General features: G+C 40.5%; 1 protein-coding gene across 1 annotated transcript; it reads left to right on the top strand.

Moving 5' to 3' along the window:
• Positions 1 to 439: 439 nt before the first annotated feature.
• Positions 440 to 4758, top strand: nkx6.1 (NK6 homeobox 1). The gene is made up of 3 exons (XM_055642459.1): positions 440 to 1720; positions 2328 to 2500; positions 3937 to 4758. The coding sequence occupies exons 1-3, from the start codon at positions 1117 to 1119 to the stop codon at positions 4177 to 4179; spliced, it is 1020 nt and encodes a 339-aa protein (XP_055498434.1). The 5' UTR covers positions 440 to 1116; the 3' UTR covers positions 4180 to 4758.
• Positions 4759 to 13586: the final 8828 nt, after the last annotated feature.

The following is a 13586-nucleotide window of genomic DNA, read 5'->3' as shown; positions in this document are numbered from 1 at the left end:
TGCATTAATTCACGGCTGATTTTATGCATCAAAATTAATTTCATTTCGAAAAATCAGTAGAAGTAATGATAAATAAAAATGAAAGATTGAAACGAACCAAGGGTTAATTCAAAGCAGGTGTGTTGACTCCAGTAATTATGTTAAAATAAACTTCACAGATTATTTGACCTTATCAGAAGCATTTACCAATGACTGGTTGGACCCTGACACGCGTTCGGCATCTGTCGCAAGTGTGTGTGATTTTCATGCATTTACCTTTTGTTTAGTTAAAATAATTTAATTCGCATATCCCCTGGAAAAGCGCATGTTACCCAATTAACAATCTTAACGTAAACACCGTTAGTCGGCTTTTAAGGGGATATCTCTCGTCAATGCAATTCTTATTAAAAGTTCAATCCTTGGATTAGTTTAACAAACCAAGTCAGATGTTTTGGCAGATGTTTTTTTTTCTCTCTCCAAGGTCCAAATAAAGGCTCTCTTTGACTTTAGACCTTCTGTAAAATGCTATTGTAGTTTGAAACCTTTATTCCGCTTGCGGATGTCACTTGAATATGCAAATGTATGCAAATATATGCATTGTCCGTCAGCCAATTGGGGGAGGGTGACTGGGCCAGCGTTTGTTGCGTCACGGCGATCTGGACCAATCGGCCGAGGCGTGTTTTGCTTCGCCCCGTCCACTTTGATTGACCGCCGGAAAGTTTTTTTGCACTTTCTCTGCAGTCAGCGCGGCTAGAAAGCGCCTGAAGTGATGAGAGCCTTTTATTGCCTCATGCTGGGGCGGCAAGGCGACAGCTCAATAAGTCTTTACAGCCCGTCGTTTTGAAAAACAAAATCTAAAATCATGCATCCAAAATTCTCAGGGCAAGACATAATCCAACACTAGTTGCCGTTGCTTTAATAATTCTGTTGACCTTTTTGTTTTTGAACAAAACACAAATATTTAACCCCTCCCCTCCCCCTTCCAGGTATAAAACAGGATCAGAGGAAAAATAATCTGGACATTTTGTTTGGAGGACTGAGCGAAATAGAAGTGAAGCAAAGCTGCCGTTGTTCTCCTCTCTTGCCTCTTCCTTTTTCTTGTGAGAAGTTGGAACTGAATCTGACCACTTTTCGGTAATGTTAGCCGTTGGGCAGATGGACGGGAGCAGGCAGAGCGCGTTCGTGCTAAGCAGCCCGCCGTTAGCGGCCCTGCACTCAATGACTGAGATGAAGAATCCCTTGTACCCTTACTCCATGCAGCCCGGAGCTGGGACGGGGGCCGGGGTTTCCTCCACTTCATCCTCCCCGAGTCCGCCAGGTATTATCAGTGCAGCTACAGCCGCGGCGGCGGCGGCGGCGGGGCTCAAGTGCACGTCCAGCTTGCCCGCTTTCATGACACAGCAACTGGCCTCCGCCACTCCTCACGGTATCAACGACATCCTGAACCGTCCGCTGATGCTAATGGGCGGGGGAGTTCCAGGAGGAGGCGGCGGCGGCGGAGGAGGAGGAGGAGGGGTCGCTTCTACTTTGCTCTCGGGAATCCCGCGATTTAACACCAGCCTGAGTCCCCCGCCACCCGGTATGTACTTCAGCCCGGCGGCGGCGGCAGCGGCAGCGGCGGCGGCAGCAGTGGCCCGTTACCCTAAACCGCTGGCAGACTTGCCAGGTAGGACGCCCATCTTCTGGCCTGGAGTAATGCAAAGTCCGCCGTGGAGGGAAGCTAGGCTGGGATGCTCACCCCGTAAGTATTCTCTTTTCTGCCTCCTCTCTTTATTGCAGTCATCTAGAAAACCTTATTAATATTATTAGACAACTTGACGATCATTTCTCAATGATTTCGTTCAAATTTGCATTCCGTTCATTCTAATAAGCAGTTTTGCAAACAACAACGTTTTTATTCAAATTAATTTCCCATTGAAGTCAAACTTTATATTCCAGTTATATTTCTGTTAATTTAACAGACACGTTATCTGGTCGAACTAATAGCTTTTCTAGATTAGATAAAAAATCCAATTGCTAAGCATAGAATTAATGTCTTGTCAAATTAAAACTGCCTAACCATATTTATTGCCTCAAATATACCATCAAGCTATTCGATTGAATTTTTAAAAATGTCCTTGTGTCTCCTTGTAAAGAATGCCCAAAATAAGTCTGTATAATCGCCACCTTTTGCTCAAAAACACGTTTGTGTTTCTATTTTGGCATTATTACATATGCAAACATATCACATTTCAGTTCAACCTCTGTATTTGCACGTGGTAGCTGCAATCATTTTCATTGTATTTTACCGATAAATAGCGCGTAAATATTGTTGCTTCTTTAACATTTCCAGTGCTATCTAATTTCAGATCAGGGCGCCATGCTGATTGACAAAGACGGAAAAAGGAAACACACCAGGCCTACATTCTCCGGGCAACAAATTTTTGCATTGGAAAAAACTTTTGAACAAACTAAATATTTAGCAGGGCCTGAAAGGGCGAGATTGGCGTATTCACTAGGAATGACGGAGAGTCAAGTCAAGGTAAGATTGTCTTGACAAACCTTAAATGGTGCTCATGTACCGGATTAAAATACAGTAAAGTTTAAGAAATCTCTAACTGACGCGTCAAAACGTTTATTTTAATGAGCAATGAAATGCATTAAGAAAAGTCTCTGCACCCTAATAGATTAGGAAAATATGCACTTAAAATATGGAAATTAAAAAAATATATATTTAAGCGCTCTCATCACATTCCGATGTACGAGATGATAGGGATTGATTTTTTCAAATACCAAATGGCCATTCATCAGACTGTTTAAAAAGCATAGATATATCTTCATTTAGTATCTATTGGTCCATAACAAATTATTTAAAAAAAATTATAGCAAAACCAGCAGCTAATATATACTCTGTCACTTTCGCTCAGTTTAGACATATAATTTTGCCAGTCGTTTCTGGAATGTCCAGTGTTTTATTCCTCGAGTGGCAAATGATTTCGTTTCTTTTTCATGCCAGCCGTCACGGCATCAAAAGCCTGCTTTGTAAATGCGCCGCTGATCTTATTCAAAATCATTTGTTTGCGAACTTGTAGCGGAATCGTTTCACTCGGTATTTTTGTTCCCAAACATTGCCACTTACATTTAATTTTTTGAGAAAGAGTTTGCTTCATACCAGCATTTAAACTAAAGTTAGCGACAGCATGACTAAACGCTTGCTTATTGAAAACGGCCGTGCGTTTATGATGATACAAATTCTAACCCATCCCCTGTTAAAGAATTGTCAAATTCCTCTGCGTGGTTTATCGCTGGGATATAAATTATTATTTTAAGGCGTATATAGCGAAATAAGATTAAACAGTGCGGTGTTTAATTTTCCTCCCACTAACTACACACAGTTTGTGGCAGATAGTTCCACCAAAGAGGCTGAGAATTGAGGGCGAATAATATTCATAACCAGTCATACATACAATTACTAAATATGTCATATTTACATATGCAGCTACATGATTAAATCTACACTAAAACATGTAAACTCTGCAAAGTGGGTGTTGAATTAATACGATGGCGCTTCTGCGAGAGGAGGAGGGGGGCGTTTGTGTGTTTAGCAACACACAAGTGACAGGATAAATTCGAAAACCATGCAACGCCGGGCAGCTTGAGGCTGCAAGATACTTCATCTGGCTTCTGCCTCTCGTTTCTCAAATTACACCAGAGTAAATTCAGCCCTCGTCATTCCCCGCAGATGTCAAAATTGCCGACCTTAATCTTAGAGTGTAAGCGAAAGTGGTAAATATTTCTGACAGGGGTTGTGTTACTGGAGGCGCCCGCTTTCCCTGCCGGCTGATTTCAATGAGCAAGGCGTGAAAGCGAATAATGGTGGGTGATTTTAAAAAAAAAGTTTTATTTTATTATATAGTTTCAACCATCCATTCCTTTAATCGCTGACTATCCGGGGAACTGGTCTTCTTTTCCATTTAGGTTTGGTTCCAGAACAGACGGACAAAGTGGAGAAAGAAGCACGCGGCAGAGATGGCCACGGCCAAGAAGAAGCAGGACTCGGAGACTGAGAGATTAAAGGGCACCTCGGAGAACGAGGACGAGGACGATGAATACAACAAGCCGCTGGATCCCAATTCCGACGATGAAAAGATCTCCCAGTTGCTAAAGAAACACAAACCCACCACTTTGCACATCCACACGAGTGAAAACGATAGCTCATAAGAGGCGGAAGACTTTATAATTCTTGATTCCACCGAATTTAGCACTAAACCCCCTTTCTCTCTCACTTCCCTCCCCCTCTCTCGCACCTTCTCTCTCTTCCCCCCTCTCTCTATCTACACCACTCTCTCTGTACATTTTCAGAGATGTATATATTTTTATAGTCTATATAAGTTATGGGAAGATCTGTTAGAAGCCCCAGCACTAATTCCCATGGCTCTAATCACAAGGACAGGGCGCGTTTGATCTCCCACGAGCATTCTGGTTGGCGGAACGTTTTTATACCGAGATAGGTGTATAGTAATATATTCAGGTGAGGGTCTGGGACGGTCAGTTGTGGGGTGGAGAGGGGAAGTATTCGGGGCTCCACGTCTTGTAAATAACTCATGTATTAAATATCGAACAGAAGAAAATAACTGTGAATATTTATGTGTAAAATACATTTTGTATAAGGAAATATCGGTTTAAATTAGCGCTTAATTTTTAATGTATAGATTTCGTTTCGATTTTCGTGTTTGGAATCCTGTGAAGTCAGAATGCAAGTGTTGCCAGGATTTGTGTTTGTGGATTAAAAAAAAGTAAGATATTTTTAATTCGTTAGCGTTTAATAAATATTATAATTCGAATAAGTTTACGTTCCGGCGGCATTCGGAGAGTCTCTTTACAATTGGGGCTTTGTGACCTTTTTGCCTTGCCCTGGGTATTAACACTTGCTCCGTTGCCTATTTATTTCCTTGGAGTTGCTGTCTGCTCCAACTGCACGCTCGCAGCTCGCCAGTAACGGTGCTGAAATCGCAACGATTTGCACCCTCTATTCCCTCCGTTGGACGTGAAATTTGGATACCTTTAAAAAAAAAGTGTAATTCCACATCGAAAGGCACTAAATTTACAACGTATCCACCCTACTTTTACCCATGGATCTCAATTCAGTCACCAAGTAACAGTTAATGAAATCACACCCTATTGTACTGAATTGAAGTGTCATTAGGAGATTTGGCTGATGGAACTCGTCTGATATTTCTAGGGATTGAAAATTCAAGTGCGGAACCTTAAAAACAAAGTATGGGGGGGGGGGGGGGGGGGGGGTCATTAACATTTTGAGCGGTTCCTTTCTGGTTAAGTAAGCATATTATTCAGTCTGGGCCCTCCACGCTTGATTGCGCTGGATTTATATAATTCGGGCAGCTGGATAAAGAGGCACTTTCGGTTTAATTCGGAAATTCAAATATTTAAGTGAAAGATTTGCGGGGAAAAATGACGCCTGCTCCAGATTTGAAGGAATCCGCCGAATTAAACTGGAAAGCTGTTTAGTTGTAACGAAGCGGCATCAAGAGTGATTAGGGGGAAATTAGATTGTCATTTACCGTCATCACGGGGACATCTTCTTTAAGTATATCGCCTTTACTTTGCCACAGTAAACTGATCAATTACCATGAGAACTAACAGCACTTTTGTACTCAGGCCGTGAGTTGAAATGCTTTAATGGGAATATCGGAGGCAATTGCAGACACCCATTCATGACACTGCGGTCCTCGGAGAAGAAAAATACTGTTTGTGTGGAGGACTCTTGTATCAATTGCATGGTGAATTAAAACCGACCGGCATGCGTTTTTTAAAAGGGGGTGGGAACTTGGTTTTAATGTAGCTCTACAGACAGGGAGGCGAATTAACAAAACTTGTAAATCTGAACTGGTGTTCAGGTCAGAGTTTAATACGGCGAAGGAAGTACAAAAGGTGGAGTATGTTGGTTGCATCATCTCGAAGTCTAGCCAAAACGATCCAATCCACTTTGACAATTAATTGCTTTAGTGCATTGTCTATTTTTTTTAAAGTACGATATTGTTTGCTACAAAGGGGGGAAGGCCTAATCAAAAACTGCATAGAATCTCAAGGGACGGGGGGGGCACATGATGGGTCAGAGGACAACAGCTGGCGCAGGTAGAAACCATCCCAGGACTGCAAGACTCGCAGCAGTAATTCTTGATAAAGAGTCCCGTTCCAGAGATGCAGTTGAATCTTTTTTTCTCAATTGGGTCGGCGGGGAAAGAGCATCCAGGACACATACGAAATAAATGTCCGCGAGACACCCCGACAGTGGGATAACAAGTAGAAAGAAAGAACTGCAGATGCTGTTTTACACGTCAAAAATACATAACGTGTTTGAGTAACTCAGCGTAACTCAACTCATTCCCAAACCCCGCTGAGTTACTGCACCAGCACGTTGTGTTTTTTTTTTCTTTTAGTGGGATAACAAACCATAATAACAACAGAATGATGTAAACCGTGAAAGTAAGCTGTGACAGTATGTTATCCCCCAGATGTACCGATTCTCACAAATTTCACCCGCAGAAATCAACAATAATTTGTTACAAAGTAAACGTCAATGGAAGGATGATTGAAACATGTGGTGTAACCAATTTCATTCTGCGCCCCTGTGCAAATTTGATCTAGATTTACCTGTGCGCCTAGACATTTATATATCAATGATTAGTTGGTACCAGTCTATTTGTTCTTCAATGTGAAAAAATGTACCAATTACGTTGGCTGCTCTTGTTATGCGTTGTAAAGTTCTACTTAATTTCGCGCTGCTGCTTTAGATGCATTTCAGTATTAATGGTGTGATACTATCGGTTCTCTGGCGGGATGTTCGAAGGAATGTCTGAAGAAGGGTGCAGATCCTAAACGTTACCTAGCCACGTCCCCCAGAGATGCTGCCTAGCTCGCTGTGTTTTTATTAGTAAATCAACACCCGCAATTCCTGGTATCTTTGAGAAATGTCTTGTTCGATTACTGTATAGGATTAATTCTCAACTGAAAGCGTGAGGCACCAGCTTTTTGTTTCTGCCCAGGAATAATACTTACTATTTCTGGGGACGTCGTAATTTTTTTTAATCATTTAGATGTAAAGAATGTTGAGAACGATTTTCGTTTTATAAGTGGCTAAAATTACCTCAAAGCAAAATATCACGCCCTGGCTTGCTTATTTAGTTTCCAGTTGCTTTTTGATTTTTGTTTAAACAGTTGGGCAGAGCGAAAATTCTGAAGTCGTTCAGTATTTCCTGTTTTAGGTCACTTAATTTGTATGCAATGAAATTAAGGCATTAATAATTGATTTACTGGCAAAGTCCTTTGCGTGATGTCACCACGCGGGCAATACAATGTATCGAACTATCTCTGACGTAACTTCAAAACGTCCTATTTTAATAAGCGATGGTTTGCAAGATACTTTTGATTTTCCAACTGCTGGCTGTGTGGAAGGAGTGGAATGTAAAGCGCACGGGAAACCGCCGGTGAGCGTGAACTCAGGACAGTTCGTGTAAACAGAATGACCGATAGATGAAACACTCAGCTGATAAAAGTGCTTGCAATATGTTACAAAGATTGTTGGTTTAGGATTTGCTTAAATGCATAATCGGGCTAAGTCAGGAAAATAATTATATCCATTTATATATATGAATGTAATTTATCATATAAAACAAACCGTTAAGACTTAAAAAAAAAAATCCGAGTCCCTCTGTCCAAGTCGTGCAACAAGTGCCTTCGGTCTCATAGGGCAGTCCGCATTCTTGTGAGTGTGATTTCTTGTGAGCAGCGTTTTGACAGGGTTCGCAGACTCGGGAGACACGGATATTTCACAAAGGGCCAGACAATTTCCCACTGAGTTCCACATCACCGCCATTCACTGCATTGAAGGAGAGATCAGATACCACCAGAGGATGCTATTTGTTATTGATGTTCCAGGGGCTTTAAAAACCTGCTTTGCAGGCGGTAACTGCACAAGTCGACAGCTTTGTATTGATTAAGATGAAGGTCCGGATTGGTTCGATCGTTTCCCAATAACCATGCTCATTACATGCTAATTTGGTTCAAAAGGCAAGAGTTCGTGTGTGGTCTTATGCTGAGCACAGCAAAGACTCATAAAACAATCTGTTTCCACAAACGTGCAGCTCGGTAACAGTGAAAGACATTGAACACTAAACCACGGGACGGTTCCCGGATGATCTGATCCACGAGAACAAACAAATATAAAAATCAGTTCACCAGTGAAATTAGCGGCTGATTCTCTAATGAAATAAAATTGGTTCTAAATCGCAGTTTCTTTAGTAGCTAACATTGTTCACGAATTTATTTCATATTTGCCGCTAACAAATAACGTGCGATTGTGTTCTCTCAACTGGTCAATATAAAATATTGACGTTAATCCCAACGTCCTTTCTTCTTCTACGTTTTCACAATATCTCGATCCAATTTCTTTCCACAAAAGCAGCAACAAAATAAATTAACTAACGCTGTTTGTTCGGTTACGTCTCTCCTTACTCCTTAACCTGATTTCTCGGACACTTGAAAGATTCTAGAGTTTAACGGGTCCCTTGCGTTTGAACCAGTCACAAGTTTGTAAAAGGCCACAGAGAAGTTTTGCAGTTTTCAGGGACGGAACAAAGCGGACTCCTTCCTCGGTGAATTCTCCCGCAATTTATGGACCAATATACACGTCGACAAAATACTTTGAATTGAGTCTAATTTGGGTTCTTTCGTCATTTAGTTAAGTTACTGCTAAGTTAAAAGGCAGCACTGGACTATTGCGATCGACATCTATTACTTTCATTTATTATTCCATGTGAGTTAGCATTAATGAGCCTCCGGTGATAACAGCTCCGGTGAATACTTGGTAAACAGCCCTGGGCAGTGGCTACGATCAGAAGGAATCACGGAGATTCACAGAGCTGTTGAAGATCTCTTGAACTGAGATACCAAACAGGACCCAGACAGCTACCGGTCTTTTACGTTGGTTGGACGGGAAGTGGAATCCAGTGACAAGTCCTGCATGTGCAGCTCATCCCTACGAACTCTAGATCCCGAAAGCAATTCCAAAGAGCAGCTGACAGTCAAGCACATTGGTTCGTTCATCTGGAGTCAGGGCCAGGTCAGATAAACAGGGACACTTTCCTTCCCTTTAGTACATTAAAGAACGAGATGTGATTTAAATAAAAAAAACCCTAAACACAATTTAAATGATATTTTATTGCTACTGGCATCCATTCCACATTTATTTAATTATCTGAATTTGAATTTCCCAGCGGCCTAGGTGGGATTTGAACTCATGTCTCTAGATCAATAGTTCAGTAATTTAACCACCGCGGTGTAATACCTCTTAGGCAAAAATTATACCAGAGTTTAAAATGTAAATTAGTGTTAAGTAAATTTATCAATTATATTAGAAAGAGCTTCCTCATTTAATGACTGATGTCCTGATCTGCAATATATTTGTAGATATTAAAAATACAGTACATACAGCAACAAAAAGATTACAATAATGTTGCATGATAATATCCCCCACTATTTAGAAGTTGAGAATGATACAGATAAAATAGGTACAGAAACTTCCAATGACAAACTTGCTTGAATTAGAGAGCGCTTTCTTAAATGAAACATTTGTATATAAAAAGACAAGGAGCTCTGGTTGAATACACGACATGCTAAGAGGTTGATTTAAACAGCAGAGTATCCTTGAGAAAATCAAAGGTGGAAAGGTGGCCGGGTGAGAGTATGAGTTGGAGATTCATTGGATTTGATAAATGGATGTTGTTGTTCATAATCTAGATTAAAACCATGACTATCAGGGCCAAATTTAAAGTTATTAGTTTGTCCATGATGCCAGGGTACAAAGGTCAGTTGAGATAAAGAAGGGAGTTAAATATTCCTAGAAGGAGCAAAACCAGTTCTGCAAGTTTTGCGACCAGTTGAGAGAACGCAATCACACGTTAAATTTAAATGTAAAACAAAGCTAGTTGTTTATAAAAGGCTGCGTGAGTTTGCAATCAATGAGGCAAAATGAACAAGAAGATTAGAAAAGGAGGTTGGTGGTTAGTTGATTATTTTCACAGGCTGTATAATCCGGCACAGCAATTAAAAACAAATGTGGAATGAAGTCGAGTATAGAGAGAAATTGCATTGATGTGGTCCTTCACACAACCACGCAACAGTCCCATCGGCCTTTAGCCATCGAAGTGCTTTGTGTGGTAGTGTAGTCATGGTTGGACTGTAGGCCATCATGAGAACAATAAGGTTCCATAAACAGCAAAGTAATGACCCAATCATTAATTGATTTATATCAGATATTTGATAAGTTAGACAAAAGTAAGTAATGACCCAATCATCTTTGATTAGTAATGTTGGTCGAGGGAAAGATATTCACTAAGGCAGGGAACCACAAAATGCTGGCATATCTCAGCGGCACAACAGCATCACTGGAGACAAGGAATGGGTGAGACCTTTCTCAGAACACCCGGACTTAAATATTGCCATTTGATCCTTTGTGGGTGATGAATGGGTGATGAATGGGTGATGAAGTGCAAAACACAAAGTGCTTGAATAACTCATGGGTCAGACAGCATCTGTGGAGGCCAGGGAATGGATGGGTGAGTTTTCGGGTCAGGACTGTTCTTCAGACTGAAGAAGGGCCCTGACCCAAAACACCCTCTGTCCATTCCTTCCACAGATGCTGCCTGATTCACTGAGTTATTCCAGCACTTTGTATTTTGCTCAAGATTCCAGCATCTGCAGTTCCTTGTGTATCTATGGCCGATGTTTGATGAATGTTTATTTTGAAAAAATGCATCTCTGACATTCCAGTATTTCTTCACCACTGCAGTGAAGCATCAACCTATATTATGCCATGGGTTAGAGCCTATATCACAGGGTTTGAGGTTAAGTAAGGGATGTAACTTTCCAGACCAAGAGAGGTTTACAATGCATTGGTCAGAATATGACATTTCCAATAGGAAAAGCTCACATGACTGTGAGCGCAAAACAGGACAATTGCAAACGTCACTACAATATGAAAGGATCCACATAGAACATTCTTATTGATTTATATCAGATATTTGATAACTTAGACAAAAGTAAGTAAAAGAGTTCTATTAAATCAGAACATGGAGCTATAGATTAGACATGATAGTAGTTTAAAATAAATTTATCAATGATATCAGAATGAGCTTCTTTATTTAAACGTTTTGATAAAACTTGCTGGGAAGAAAATAGGTGCAGACCTTTAGGAATATTAAAGATACAATTGGAATGCAACAATGGAAGACCTAAAGTAATAAAATAATGATGCATAAATCATATCTGGGTTTTTGATATATTAATGTCATTTTCATCCTCATAAATAAAGGGTAAAATGGAGTGAAGAAAAGAGAGAACATCCAAATATATTTAGCTTCCATGTATCAGCTCAGAACCAATTTCCGCACCAGAACCTCCAATTGCATTTATATTGGGCCCCTTTATACAAAACATGTTCAAGGTTGCTTCACAATAGCAATAGGCACCAAGATCAGGAGGGAGAGATTAGAAATGACTACAATTCTAGCTAAAGAAAATGAATAAGATTTTAAAGATGAAGAAAGGGGTGGAGAGGCAGAATGATTTAGGGACAGAGTTCTGGAGAGCAAGAGCAGAGGCATTTGAAACTCTCTTCTACAGTTTTGCACAAGGTTTCAATCTTCCACAGACCACTGATGTTATCAGCATATGGTTAGACACATATTCTGAAATAGAATAAAATATATTATCCCCAATTTTATCATTGCGATAATAGCAACACTATCAGCATTTGGTGCAAAATTGATAGTAACTTTGGGATTTCTGTGTGCAAATATCATAAGCTAGATAATCCAGTCATTGCTGGTGAGTGTGCTCACCTACAAATTATGAACTGTTTGCAACCTTCTCCATAGAATCATAACTAATCAAAAAACACAAAGTGCTGGAGTAACTCAGTGCAGGAGTAACAAGTGCTGGAGTAACTCAGTGGGTCAGGCAGCATTTCTGATAGACATGGATTGTTGACGTTTCGGATCAGGACTGTTCTTCATACTGAAGAGTCACCTAGTCCTGTCTTCCAAACGCTGCCTGAACCCTGAGCTACTCCGGTACTTTGTCTTTTTTTTCTCCTTAAACCAGCATCTGCAGTTCCTTGTGCCTACAAGACGAATCACATAAACTAACACAAATTTAAATTAGGCACAAGCCAATCATGCCTTAACCCATCTCAAAGTTGTGCTTTGAACCATGATATCGAAATATTTTAATAGTAGATTAAATTATAATAAAAATATAAATAAATATTATTTAATTGCAGTAAAATCATTAATATAATATACAAATTGGACTAAAATTATTTTTTACAATTGTACATTTCAATTGTTTCATGTTAGTATTTCAAATTTAAATATTCAAGGTATTCCAGCTTCCAATTGTACATATATTTTACAATTATTATTTAACACTATAAAATATTTTTAAAAGTTGATTAAAAATATTCATTTTGATTCCTCTTTTGGAGTGAAAGAGATTATTTAATTTGATTGACTGTTCGGGCAGCTCGATGACTTCACAGCTGATGGAAACTAAGGTTCCCAATAAACTGACCAGTAACAGGTGCCTGTGTCAGTGAAAGGAAAACTCTTGCATGGAGTTCGATGGAGTTCTTTGATAAGTTTTCTTCAAGGTTAATAACAAGTGAGTTGCTTCAACATAGAACACAAACAATGGTCCAGCTGATCCTCAGCATTCCAGCAAAATCTTTTCAAGCAGTTTCAAGCATTGAGGGGTAGCACAGTGGTGCGGCGGCAAAGTTGCTGCCTAACAGTGCCAGACATCTGGATTCCATCTCATTGCGTCTTTAAAGTGCTGTCTGTACGGAGTTTGCACATTCTCCCTGTGATCGCGTGGGTTTACTCCGGGTGCTCCAGTTTCTTCCCACATTCCAAAGATGTGCAGGTGTGTAGGTTAATTGGCTTCTGTAAATTGACCCTAGTGTGCAGTATAGACCTAATGTGAAGAGGTTAAATGGACACAAAGTGCTGGAGTAACTCAGCGGGTCAGGCAGCCTCTCTGGAGAAAAAAGATGAGTGACGTTTCGGGTTGGGGCCCCTCTTCACACGCTTTGGGACTCTTCCTTTTTCTCCAGAGACACTGCATAAACCAGCATCTGCAGTTCTTTGTTTCTACATAGTGTGGATGGGTGATTGTTGGTTGGTGAGGACTCAGCAGGCTGAACGGTCTGTTTCCATGCTGTGACTCTAAACTAAACTAAACTAAACTAAAGCCCTTGTCCCACTTTCACGACCTAATTCACGACCTCTGCCGAGTTTGCCCTTGACTCATACTCGCAGTACGGTTATCACGAGGTCATAGGAGGTCGTAGGAGGTCGTAGGTAGGTCACTGGAGGTTGTGATGCTAGTCGTAGGTACTCATGGCATCAAGTAGGTCGGGGCATTTTTCTCGCATGATGAAAAATGTCCACGAGTAAAAAAGGTCATGAATTAGGTCGTGAAATTGGGACAGGCCCTTAAACATCTTGTATTTTTTGAAAGGTTTTTGGGCCCAGAAATTCAGCCTTTGC

This window comes from Leucoraja erinacea, chromosome 1 (genome assembly GCF_028641065.1).
Source record: "Leucoraja erinacea ecotype New England chromosome 1, Leri_hhj_1, whole genome shotgun sequence".
NCBI lineage: Eukaryota > Metazoa > Chordata > Chondrichthyes > Rajiformes > Rajidae > Leucoraja > Leucoraja erinaceus.
The sequence above is the reverse complement of the archived record's forward strand: the minus strand, read 5'-3'. Positions and strand labels throughout refer to the sequence as shown.